This window comes from Podarcis raffonei, chromosome 17, assembly GCF_027172205.1.
Source record: "Podarcis raffonei isolate rPodRaf1 chromosome 17, rPodRaf1.pri, whole genome shotgun sequence".
NCBI classification, from domain to species: Eukaryota; Metazoa; Chordata; class Lepidosauria; order Squamata; family Lacertidae; genus Podarcis; species Podarcis raffonei.
Window position 1 is genome coordinate 3,514,087 of NC_070618.1, and position 13,126 is coordinate 3,527,212.

A 13,126-nucleotide genomic window follows, 5' to 3' on the forward strand; every position below is an offset into this window, starting at 1 on the left:
AATGACATGATGGGCAATAACAGACAGATGCTATTGATTAACATTTGTGTGGCTTTGATCAGAACTGCTGCAGGGGCAAAGGCTTACTCTCTGTCTGCCACATCATGGGTCAGATCCTGCTTCTTCCCTGCATCGGATATTGGTTAAAGAAAAATCAATGACCACAACAGCAAGCTACGTGGCAAACCTCATGTCTCGCTGTAGCAGCGTTTCACACTTCTCCCTGCCCTAATGCCAGAGCAATGCTTTTCAAAGGGTTTTTGACATCTGTTTTCATTAAAATGATAAACAACACAACTGCGGGTATCTAGAAAAGATTTTAAATGGTGCAGTGTTAACCCCTCACCAACACTGCCCTGTGATCTAAAAATCATTTTCTTACTTTTTAAACTATTTTGCAGTAGATGTGTTGTTAGTTTCTTTGGGGCATCCTTTTGTTTGTGAAAAGTGATGGCTGAATAAATATCGTATTTTTTGCTCTATAAGACTCACTTTTTCCCTCCTAAAAAGTAAGGGGAAACGTGTGTGCGTCTTATGGAGCGAATGCAGGCTGTGCAGCTATCCCAGAAGCCAGAACAGCAAGAGGGATTGCTGCTTTCGCTGTGCAGTGATCCCTCTTGCTGTTCTGGCTTCTGAGATTCAGAATATTTTTTTTCTTGTTTTCCTCCTCCAAAAGCTAGGTGTGTCTTGTGGTCTGGTGTGTCTTATAGAGCGAAAAATACGTTACTTAGCATTCCTGTGCTGGTTCATATTGCAACTTTAGCTGTTTAGGGAGGGCATGGCTTTGAAAATGTTACATCTGTCGCAGGCCTCATCAGGAGGAAAAGTATGTTGGCATTGCTAGACGTTCAGCAATGACAGAGCGTAAAATTCTCTTTTGGGTCCCCACTCCACTCAAGCCTTGCTAGAATAAAATAAAACCAAACGCCCAGAGGAGCAGAGCAGGTGAGAACAGAAAGCAGATGGAGTGACTTACTCTTCGTTTCAAGCAGGTCAAAGCAAGGATGGAGACTAGAATAACAAGGAAGGCTATCAGCCCCAGAGTGATCTTCTCAGCCGCTCTGGGCTGCACAAGGGCAATCCGGGCGCCTGCAAGGCAAGACTGCAATTAAGTAATCTGGAGAGGATCAAAAGGACCAGAAAGCATCAAAACTTGGGGTTCACTTAGTTGCTGGAAACAGACAATTTTTTTTTTAAAAGAAGATGGAGGTGGAACAGAAGACCGTTTGTACCTGCTTGTTTTTTTCTATCCAGCTATTGTCTCTGAGCAGAGGTTTTCGTAGGAATTTGAAGAACCATGAAAGCCTATTCATCAGAGGCAGTAGTTGGATAATAAATATGTTCAGCAATGGTGGCTGGAAAAAAAACTAACAGGAGATGGAGACTGAAGACTGGTTGTCGGTGGCTGCACCACATTCTGTTCTGGAATCAATGGAGACAGACTACTTGGTTTTTTCCTGTGTAGTCCACACACAGTCTTGATCAATTACATATAGATCCTATAAATGTAGGACACGGGTGACGCTGTGGTCTAAACCACTGAGCCTCTTGGGCTTGCCAATCAGAAGGTCGGCAGTTCAAATCCCCGTGACAGAATAAGCTCCCATTGCTCTGTCCCAGCTCCTGCCAACCCAGCTCCTGCCAACGCCAGTGCAAGAAGATAAATAGGTTCCACTGTGGCAGAAAGGTAAACGGCATTTCCATGCGCTCTGGTTTCTGTCATTGTGTCCTGTTGCGCCAGAAGCGGTTTAGTCCTGCTGGACACATGACCTGGAAAGCTGTCTGTGGACAAACACCCACTCCTTTGGCCTGAAAGTGAGATGAGCGCCGCAACCCCATAGTCGCCTTTGACTAGACTTAACCTACCTAGATCCTATATCATTTTATGCTTTTATGGAGTTGCTGGGTTTAGCTTCTTTTTATGAGCACGTTATTTTATTGTCTTTAAAACAGTTTACAGTCATAACTCGGGTTGAAGTAGCTTCAGGTTAAGCATTTTGGAGTTGCACTCTGTGGCGACCCGGAAGTAACGGAGTGTGTTACTTCTGGGTTTCTCCGCTCGCGCATGCGCAGATGTTCAAAATGATGTCACGCGCATGCGCAGAAGCAGCGAATCGCAACCCGTGGACATGGGGACGTGGGTTGCATTTGCTTCAGGATGCGAACAGGGCTCCAGAATGGATCCTGTTCGCATCCAGAGGTACCACTGTACTATAAGCTGCCCTGTTAATGTGATCAGAGTACGGGGTACAGATTTCAGCAATGACAAATGAAAGAATTAATAGCATATAAGCAAATTATTAATGTACCTGCAATTTCAAGGTGGTACTGCACCGATCCTGACATCCCATCTGGGCCATGGACACTGCATTCCCAGGTACCTGTATTATTGGGCAACACCTGAGGAAACTCCAGGGTCGAGCCTTGGCTTAGGAGCCCAAAACTCGTGGAGGCAGCCTCAGGCCAAGACATGTTTGTGGGATTCAAACCAAGGTACTTCCACGTAAAAAGCTCCTTTCCTGTGTGGTAGCTGAGATTGCAGGTGAGTTGCAGGTGAGATCCCTCCATGATGATCCCCTCAGTGCTCGGGGTGACTGAATGGAAAGAAAGAAACAGAAGCCAGTCATTTCTCTATCCTCTATCCCTTGCCTCTCTCATATCCTCCCTTGAAGAGGAGTCTATTCCTGGCCCCATTCGTTACACATGACATCTCTTACTTCTAGGGCTGTCAAATCAGTTTTCACCTGGCGAATCATCTGACTTTTAACCAATTAACTGATGAACATGAATCTAATTCATTTTTTCATGACCCCCAAAACCTCACTGTCGATGCATTTTGGAAAGTTGGAGGGGAAAGTAGGCAAAAGGGAAGGTGAGTTTACTTGACCAAAGCTCTGCCTAGTTATTAGAAGTAAAGTAAATGCCATTTAAAATGTTTTCTTTCCTATTCTGTGTTGTTGCAACATGCCAAAATCAAAAAAACATCAGAAACCACACAAGCCTGCCCTCAACTTACAGAATTCCTGACATTACAGCCGCCACCACTCTGACCAACCAGAGCTTTGGTGGATTAAACTAGACCAGGCACGTCCAACAGGTAGATCGTGATCTACCAGTAGATCACTGGACGTCTGTGGTAGATCACTGGCTCCCCCCAAAGAAGCCCAATAACTTTGGCTCCCCTAAAAAAAGCTAAACATTTTAGCCTGCAGCCCATAAACAAAAGCTCAATAACTTTGACCTGAACCCCCCAAAACTGCCAGTTTTTAACTCTTGTGAGTAGATCGCAGTCTCTTGGAAGTTGGCCACCCCTGATCTAGACTGAATAGCTACGATTTGAATGACATCTAGATGGGATTCCTGCAATAAGAGCATCATGGGATAACCTTTTAAGCTGCCTTTTCAGAAAGGACAAGCGCACTCCCCAGACAAGGAGATCACCCCTCCCTTGCCTTCTCCCCCCCCCCAACCCATTGCTGGACTCCACCGTCATTTTTCTTTCAGAGATCTTAACATGTGGGACACGACTCGCCAACCTAGAAATCTACTTGGCTCTTTCCGTGTCTCCCACTCCTCACAAAATAAAGAAACACAGTGGTACCTCGGGTTAAGTACTTAATTCGTTCCGGAGGTCTGTTCTTAACCTAAAACCATTCTTAACCTGAAGCACCACTTTAGCTAATGGGGCCTCCTGCTGCCACTGCGCAATTTCTGTTCTCATCCTGAAGCAATGTTCTTAACCCGAGGTACTATTTCTGGGTAAGCGGAGTCTGTAACCTGAAGCGTATGTAACCTGAAGCATATGTAACCCGAGGTACCACTGTAAATAAATTCTGGTGCTGCCCCCACTCCTCACCTGTCATCACTGCCAGTGTGATGTTCTTTGTGATGTTTGTTCCTTGAATGGCGATCTCACAGGTGTACTGGCCTGCATCATCAAGACCCACCGCAGGAAGATGGAGGGTAAAATTTCTGTTGCTTCCATTACTGAAGGTGGTTATTGCCTTTGGTTCTCTCCTTGCTGCGTAGCTCCAACGTGCTGCCACCCTAGAAATGCCGTAGTCCGTGGGATTGTCATTCAGGAGGCAGGGCAGGTGGGCATCAGATCCTGCCGCAGCATAGACTACAGATATGGCTGGCTCAGCAAATCCTGGGTTGGGGGGGGGGGAGACATGATATTGTGTGAATCAGGCCCAGACAGAGGGGGGGGCCATATGGGCCACTTGGCCCAGCCCTCCGATTCCAAAGGGGGCCTCAGTCACCATATTTATCTATATTTTCCATTTTGTCTTTATAAATAAAATTTGAAATAAAATTATTTGTCAGCATAACTTTTGTGGAAATTATTTATATACTTATTTATAAGACTTCAGTTATCCCCAGGGTAAAAAAAGGGGGGGCACATTATCCACCTGGCCAGGGCCTCTGCCTGGCTCTGCAAGGCCCTGTGAATCCCACAAAATTCAACAGGGGCGGCAGGAATTTAGAATGGAAATGTGTTCTGATTCTTCAAGAGAATATTTATTTATTGTATTTTTATCCTAAGAGGAAGCACTCTATGGTTGGCGAAACTGGAAAAGCAAAAGGCAAATCTTACCTATGACTTTCAGGTTGTACGTGGCATAAATTTTCTCCCCATCTGCAAAGGTGAGTTGACAGACCCAGGGCCCAGAATCACTCCTGAATGATCTGGAGATAACCAGAGTCTGGTTCAGGGAACCGAACCGACCAGAGCTGGCGATGAGAAGACCTGCATGGAACCAGCGTATCTCTTGGGCGGTTTCTGGATGTGTGGAGTTGCAGGTTAACTGGATAGGTTCAGACTCAATCAGGGGACCGGGAGAATCAGGAGTCACTGAAGGAAAAGGAGAATCATAAACTGATGTGCATATCACAAGATATGACTTTCATCATATAGCTAACATCTCCATCTGTTCCTTTCTGGAGAAAGCAGTCAAGTCCAAGGGGCATAGCGGATGAAATGGTGCAGTCACCTTTTCTTTGCAAGAGGGGGTGAATCCTGCCTCATTCACATATCAAATGAGGATTGGTGAGGGGAGTCAAATCATTCTGCAAGGGCGTTATTAAGGGGTAGCTGACAGGGTCTGACCCAGCTCCAGGTCTCTTCTCACGTCCCTCTATTTTTAGAGACTTGAACAACAACAGATATTTAGTTTCAGGTAGGGATGGAACAGTTGTTAGATTCAGTTTGCTTTCATAGGTGAATTTATAAAAACCAACATTTTCCAAAATAATATGAGAACCGAAACAAAGCCATCCTTTGAAGTTTGCCCTTATCTGAATTTTGTCAAACAGTGTTTGCAAAATTCATTCTGTTAGGGGAAAGTGTGCATACAAATTAGTGAAGAAGACGTGCAAAAATGCATTCATCTGTCAATAGTGCATGCAAAAAAAGACTTGTATTGGAAGAAACTCCCATGAAAATGCCAGTGGATTATTTTTTTAATCTAAATAATTAATAATAAAAATTAATTTAAATTATTTTTAATTTAATTATTTATATTTTTGCAAATCGCTGCAGAAAGGTAGAGAATTGAATCTAAGATTTGAAAATGAGAATCCAAGAGGACTGAAATTGACAGATCCTTTCATCCCTTACTTACCAGCGTGGGTGTGTTTTCTGCAAAGTGTAGTACCAGTGACACTTGAGCCATCCACCATCTTAATTTGCCCAGAACCATCTGCCAATTTATGCCAACTTGCCTCACAGGCCTGCACCACAAGTGTAGCAACGCCCCTGCTATTCCCTCCCCTCTTTACACTCCATCTCTTGAAGAACTTTTCTCCCAGCCCACCTCCGATGCTGGAAGTGAGTAGGGCTTAGAAAAATGGCTTAAAGCAACTGAGGGCAGTGAGGGAAGATGGCGAAGGGTTTGGCTACCCTCGCCCATGCTCTCCCTTCCACGTTCCAAAGCAGCTCTTCAGATAGCTTGCTTGACAGAATCTGGCTACCGTATTTCCTGCAGCTGTTGCCAGCTGTCAGATTCACCTACCTGACACCACACCAAGCTCCACCTGGCAGCGCAACACCTCTTTGGCAAACTTCACCACGGCCACGTAGGTTCCTGCGTCCTCTTTCTGCAGCGGCTCAATCCTGAGCGAAAAATTCCCACGGATGAAGCCAGGGTCCGAGACGGTTGCTCGGTGCATCGTGGAACGGGCCATTTTCTTGACGCCGCTTGGCTCCACCATGAGCACCAAGTGGCGCTTCCTGTGGGAGCTGAGGAAAATGGAGGAGGAAATGCAACTGTTAAGTGCTGGACGAGTGGGGCAGTAGCCCAGAAAGGGGATACAGGAGAGAGGTGGGGGTAGGTGGAATGGAGGGAGTTGAGGGGAAGGAAGAGGAAGTGGTAAATAAAAGTAATCGAAAGCCCCCTCTCCCCACCCCAAACCCTGAGTGCATAGAAATGGGTGCCTTACCTGTCTCCATGATGCACCCAGCGAAGAGCTAATCCCTTGTACAGCTGCCTGAAGCTGCTCTTCATCCTCCGACGACTCAGGTGACAAGGAAGCAAAGCTCGTCCGCCTTCTTCAGCCCACACCCTGCATGCTTCTCCTGGTGCACAAGGAACATTTTGGGCTGCAAGAAGATTGTGGGGCCAATCAAGGAAAAGATGAGGTTACAAACATGCCCGAGAGGACGACATCTCTCAGCCTAGCCTACGCCACCCAGGTCTCTTGCCGTGATAAAATGGAGGGAGTGAAATTAGGGTCTGGAAGGGGTGGGTCTTTGTTGCTTAAGAGAATGGAGCAGAGATGGAGAGTGGACCTCCTGCAGGAGCTCAAATGCAAAAAAAGCTGAAGCAAAGCGTACATCAACCACTAACCCCACCCTGCCTTCAGGTATCCTGGGCCACTCTTCTCTTTCCTTACCAATAGTCAGCTGCAGACTGAGGACAATAGTCCAGAAGAAGAATAGTAAAGTCATAGTGGTGTCACAGGGACAGGTGGGTGAGTGCCCTCAAGCTTCTTCTTCTTCTCCCTCTGGCTGAAAAGGGAAGGGTTTGAAAGGGGAGCTGGAGATGGACCACACAAGAACCTGAGGCTAAGGAAATGGAGGTGGATCTCTGATCAAAGACTTCCGTAGTCACCCTTATATTGCAGGTGGGCTGCTGGTTTCCTGGTGGCGCTGCAGTGAGCGACGTCACAGCCAAGAAATCAGCCCCAGGCTGAGCCATGTGCAGGAAGGCAGCCGAGTGAGTTCTAGAAAGCAACTTGCAATGGAAACTGTTTCCATCTCATTCGGTCCACTCAGTAACCGTTGTTTTTCTTCACGGTTTTGCTTGCAGTGGAAAATGTACATAGGGCCAGTTTCTCAGGAAGTGCCCTGGGTGTTTTTCTTTGATCTCTACCCTTTCATCGCACGGTTTCTTTGGTGCTCTTCTTTCATCTTTTCCCTTTTATGGTACGGTTTCTTTATCTTGGTTAAGTCAGAACGTGGTGGTGCTGGTGATGCTTTGAGAATGTGGAGATGCTGAGGCTGCTGGACCACATGTAGGTGGACACCAAGGAGGTTCTGACCAGGTCTGGATCAGCTAACTTCCCCCAACCTTGGGCCCACAAGATGGTCTGGAGTACCAGTCCCATCAGCCCCTGCCAGCACATCCTGCACTGCAGCCCAAAACACCTGGAAGGATCCAGGTTAGAGAAGGCCAATCTTGAATAATAATAATAATAATAATATATTTGTACCCTGCCCATCTGGCTGGGTTTCCCCAGCCACTCTGGGCGGCTTCCACAAAGACCAAAAATACACTAAGATGTCACACATTAAAAACTTCCCTGAACAGGGCTGCCTTAAGATGTCTTCTGAATGTCAGGTAGTTGTTTATCGCTTTGACATCTGATGGGAGGGCGTTCCACAGGGTGGGCACCACTACCGAGAAGGCCCTCTGCCTGGTTCCCTGTAGCTTTGCTTCTCGCAATGAGGGAACCGCCAGAAGGCCCTCGGCGCTGGACCTCAGCGTCCGGGCAGAACGATGGGGGTGGAGACGCTCCTTCAGGTATACTGGGCTGAGGCCGTTTAGGGCTTTAAAGGTCAACACCAACACTTTGAATTGTGCTCGGAAACGTACTGGGAGCCAATGTAGGTCTTTCAAGACCAGTGTTATGTGGTCTCAGCAGCTGCCCCAGTCTAGCTACCGCATTCTGGATTAGTTGTGGTTTCCGGTTCACCTTCAAAGGTAGCCCCACGTAGAGCGCATTGCAGAAGAACAATTGAAGAACAATTCCTCAAGAGGCAGCTTGGCAGTGTCCGTTAAGAATGTGCAGGAGAGGGCAATATAAATGGAGTTGCATGAAAGGCACCATGTGCACTATACATTTACAGCAGTATCATACCGTTTTAAACAGTCATGGCTTGCCCCAGAGAATCCTGGGAACTACAGTTGGTTAACGGTGATGAGGGTGGTTAGGCGGGGCCAGCCCAAGAAATTTTGGCATCTGAGGTGGACCCCAAAATGGCACCAGGGAAGAAAAGGTGAGTGAAGATCTACGTCAGGAAGGGGGGCTTGGAGAGAAAGATGGACATCAGAATCTGCTGTCCCTGTGGATCCTGCCACCCGAGGCAGTCACCTCATCTTGCCTCCTGGGTGGGCTGGCCCTGTTCTTAAAGGTAAAGGGGCCCCTGACCATTAGGTCCAGTCGTGGCCGACTCTGGGGTTACGGCGCTCATCTCGCTTTATTGGCTGAGGGAGCTGGCGTACAGCTTCCGGGTCATGTGGCCAGCATGACTAAGCCGCTTCTGGCAACCACAGCAGAGCATGGAAACACTGTTTACCTTCCTGCTGGAGCGGTACCTATTTATCTACTTGCACTTTGATGTGATTTCGAACTGCTAGGTTGGCAGGAGCAGGGACCGAGCAATGGGTTAGTCATGCTGGCCCAATGACCCAGAAGCTGTACGCCAGCTCCCTCGGCCAATAAAGCGAGATGAGCGCCACAACCCCAAAGTCAGCCACGACTGGACCTAATGGTCAGGGGTCCCTTTACATTTAAGACAATCCACACAGGTGAATTGGAAGGACTAATGTAAAGTGGGAGTAAGATCAACAAGCTGGGAACTAAGGATGAGGTGTCTGTCCTGAGCGAATGGGAGCTCTGGTTCAAGAGACATTTCTGGTCGAGTGGCTTTTGTGCTGAGTGAGCTTCTGTGAAATGATGGCTCCATCCGGAGGCTCTGTTTTACTCAGCATGTGCCTCTATCTTTAGATTTGACGTCTCTGTTGTCTCTGTTTCAGCCCATTCTAAACGCTGACTCCACTGTGGCTTCTTGTTTATAATCTCTAGCGCTAACCCTGACCAGCAGCACGTTGACGGCTGATGGAAGGTCACACAAGACCTTGGGTCAGAGGGTACTGAGAAAAGATCTCACAGAAAGGCATTTTCAGAGAAGTGGAGATAAAGCTGTGTGAATGTGACGTAGCCTCTGGCCCAGGGAGCTCATAGCCATCAGAAATCTGCAAAGGTTTAACATGTCACAGGTTGTTCTTCTTGACCAGCCTGACCTACCTAATTTATTTGCAGTGCTATTTTTCTAGAAAAAGAGGTGCCGGAACTCATCCTAAATTACTTAAATAACTACTGTATTTTTCGCTCCATAAGGCGCACCGGACCATAGGGCGCACCTGGTTTTTAGAGGGGGAAATCAAGGGGAAAAATCTTATTTCCCCCCAGCCCCAAAGAGCAGCGTACAGGCTGTGCGCAACCTCTCCCTGCCGGAGGGGTTGTGCGCGGCTATGACACAAGGCAAGGCAGCGAGCGGGATGGATCCCGCTCGCTGTTTTGGCTTCCTCTTTAGCCCCCCGTAACCTCTCCCTGCCGGGAGAGGCTGCACAAGGCTAAAGAAGCCATAGCTGCGTGCAGCCTCTCCCTGCCGGAGGGGCTGCGTGCGGCTATCCCTGAAGCCTTCCGAGCGCAGTGCAAGTTCCCGTTGTGCTCCTCAGGCTTCGGGTTCCTTTTGCTGAAGCTGGGAGAGCAAGACTCTCCTGGCTTCAGTGAAAGGAACCTGAAGCCTCCAGAACGCAGCAGGAACTTGCGCTGCGCTCCGAAGGCCTTCAGGCGGCTATCCCTGAAGCCTGGAGAGCAAGAGGGGTCAGTGCGCACCGAGTGCTCCCTCTGCGCTTCAGAGGCTTCGCGTTGCTATCGTTGAAGCCAAGGAGCCTGCATTTGCATAGGACACACACACATTTCCCCTGAAGTTTTGGAGGAGAAAAACTGCGTCCTATAGAGCGAAAAATACAATGTGGTTATTTACCATTACCTGCAAATTCATGAAGGTCGGAGGTCTACCAGTAGATACCAGCCAAGATGCCAGATTTCTTTTTCTTTTTTTTGATATTTATTAAAATTTCCAATTTTTATACAAACAAAAAGCAAAAAAGTTTAAAAACACATATAGTTCACAATACTTAGTTTTCAATGACATATTTCCCTGACCTCCTCATACCTCCCCTTCTTGTATTCCAATTCAAATTATTTATTCAGCAAATCCTTATCTCAAAGCATTACAGCTAAAAACCCCTTAATTTCTATCCGACATCATTCAACATTCATTAATTTTACAATATTTCTGTATTGTAAATAGTCCTTGAATTTCTTCCAATCTTCTTCCGCCGACTCTTCTCCCTGGTCACGGATTCTGCCAGTCATTTCTGCCAATCCCATGCAGTCAATCATCTTCATCTGCCATTCTTCCAGAGTGGGTAAATCTTGCATCTTCCAGTACTTTGCAATAAGTATTCTTGCTGCTGTTGTAGCATACATAAAGAAAGTTCTATCCTTTTTTGACACCAACTGGCCGACCATACCCAAGAGAAAGGCCTCTGGTTTCTTCAAGAAGGTATATTTAAATACCTTTTTCAATTCATTATAGATAATTTCCCAGAAAGCCTTAATCTTAGGGCACGTCCACCAAAGGTGAAAGAATGTACCTTCATTTTCTTTACATCAAGATGCCAGATTTCTAGGCATATAATGCATGAAACATACCCTCCAACATTTCTCCAGTGAAAATAGGGATGTTTATTATTATTATTATTATTATTATTATTATTATTATTATTATTCCTTGCCCATCTGACTGGGTTACCCCAGCCACTTTTGGCAGCTTCCAACAAATATAAAAACATAATAAAACATTAAACATTTTTTTTAAAAAAACTTCCCTATACAGGGCTGCCTTCATATGTCTTCTGAATGTTGCATAGCTACTTATCTCCTTGGTTTCGGGGTCGCATAACTCCTTACCCTCCAACATTTCTCCGATGAAAATAGGGGCGTCCTAAGGGAAAGCGGGACAATCCTGGATCAAATCAGAAACCAGAATGGCTTCTGTAAATCTGAGACTGTCCCTGGAAAATAGGACACTTGGACACTGGCAGAGGAGGGGGCAGCAGGGTGCCATCGCGGCTGCCCCCCACCCGCCCATGCTGGGCACCCCGCCCCCGCCTGCTCTCCGCTCCCCAGTGGTGGAGCATGAAGCTCTGCCACTGCACTTGGAGGGTCTGTATGAAATGACCATAATTAATTGAAATCATGATCAGAGAAAGCAATAGATAGCTCTGAAAAAGTCTATTCAAGTATTATTGTTGTTTTTAATTTAACTTGTAACAAAGCACCAGAGAGCATTCTACTTTAGCTTTTAGGATTTGCCAATAAAAATGGAAGAAAGTGAAATTAGAAATTAGAAACTAATAAAAAGGTTTTGTGGACCAAGAAATAAGCAAGAATTAAGGAAAAAGTGATGGCAGATGAGAAACATATAGGCGGCTTTCGTGTATCAAACCTGAGGTGATATTATTACACAAGTTGTATATAGTGAGTAATGGAATAATGGAGTAATGGAATTGTGAGCATATTTTTTAATAGACAATTTAAGAATTTAAGAAGGAACTGTGATAAATATAGAATAAGAATATCTTGATCAGCTATATCTGCAAGTAAAGAGAGTTCGAATTACCCGTTTTAGAAGGTTTGAAATTTTAAAAAGGCAGGGTAGTTACTCTATTCTTAGTATTCTCTATTTGCCGTGGTTTGAATATCTGCAGTTATGTAGCTTCCATAAGAAGCTATAAAGAAATGGATTTCAATTATGTGACTATACGCCGGCTCCCTCGGCCAATAAAGCGAGATGAGTGCCGCAACCCCAGAATCGGCCACGACTGGACCTAATGGTCAGGGGTCCCTTTACCTTTACCTTCAAATCCGGCACTGACTACAGCCATGGTTTTTTCCCCACCAAAACTCAACAAAACTCAGTTCTGGCACCTCTCAGGTGGGTGCCATTGCCATTCTAAGAGAACAAGGGAGGCTTCATGGCGAGTCCCAGCACCTCTTTCTCTAGAAAAATAGAACTGACTAAACTAACATTAACCCCAGCCAGCACCAAGTTGGCACCCTTGCAAGTCCCATCTCCATCCACAGAAAAAGACGAGGTCCTGTTTTTCTAAGAAACAGAGTTTGACGTTTTGCATAGACTGAGGAATACACAGCTGTATTCCTGGAAAGCTTTTGAAAGCCTCAAATACATATTTCAGTTAAACCAAAATTGCTGGTGACCCAAACAGGTCTTGTACTAGTGCTGTAAGTTCCCGGTCACTAGCTGGTAACTCATCACCCATGATTTGCTTTATTTTCCGTATTTGTGGGCAAATATAAGCTTCTATAGTCATTTTGCTTCTCAGCAGAAGCAAACTCTGGATACGAACTGGAGGGCAAGTAGGTTCATACAGTCAGAGACACTTACTGATTATTTTCCTCTTTCAGGTGTTTACTAGGGTAACCCATGTTTGTGTGATAACCCTCCATTTCCCCTCATTATATACCACAGGCAAATAGCATGGAGACCACAAAAAGTGTAAATTTGTTCCTATGCCTTTAGGAGGACGTCATTGTCAGCTGGGAGCTGTGTGTGCACATGTGTTTGTGTGTGTGTGAGAGAGAAAATAGGAACATAAGAAGCTGGTCAGATGACTTTGTCTTTTCCAGCACTCCCTGGGACCTGCTGAATGCAACCAACTTCAGACCCTCCAAGCGTCCCTATTTTCCAGGGACAGTCCCGGGTTTACAGAAGCTGTCCCAGTTTCTCATTTGATCCCGGAATGTC

The 13,126-nt window shown here is 46.1% G+C and overlaps 1 protein-coding gene across 1 annotated transcript; it reads right to left on the bottom strand.

Moving 5' to 3' along the window:
* Positions 1-1,160: 1,160 nt before the first annotated feature.
* Positions 1,161-6,506, bottom strand: LAG3 (lymphocyte activating 3). Its single transcript, XM_053371838.1, has 6 exons — positions 6,442-6,506; positions 6,015-6,241; positions 4,598-4,855; positions 3,857-4,150; positions 2,310-2,594; positions 1,161-1,171 (listed from the first exon to the last, which is right to left on the bottom strand). The coding sequence occupies exons 1-6, from the start codon at positions 6,504-6,506 to the stop codon at positions 1,161-1,163; spliced, it is 1,140 nt and encodes a 379-aa protein (XP_053227813.1).
* Positions 6,507-13,126: the final 6,620 nt, after the last annotated feature.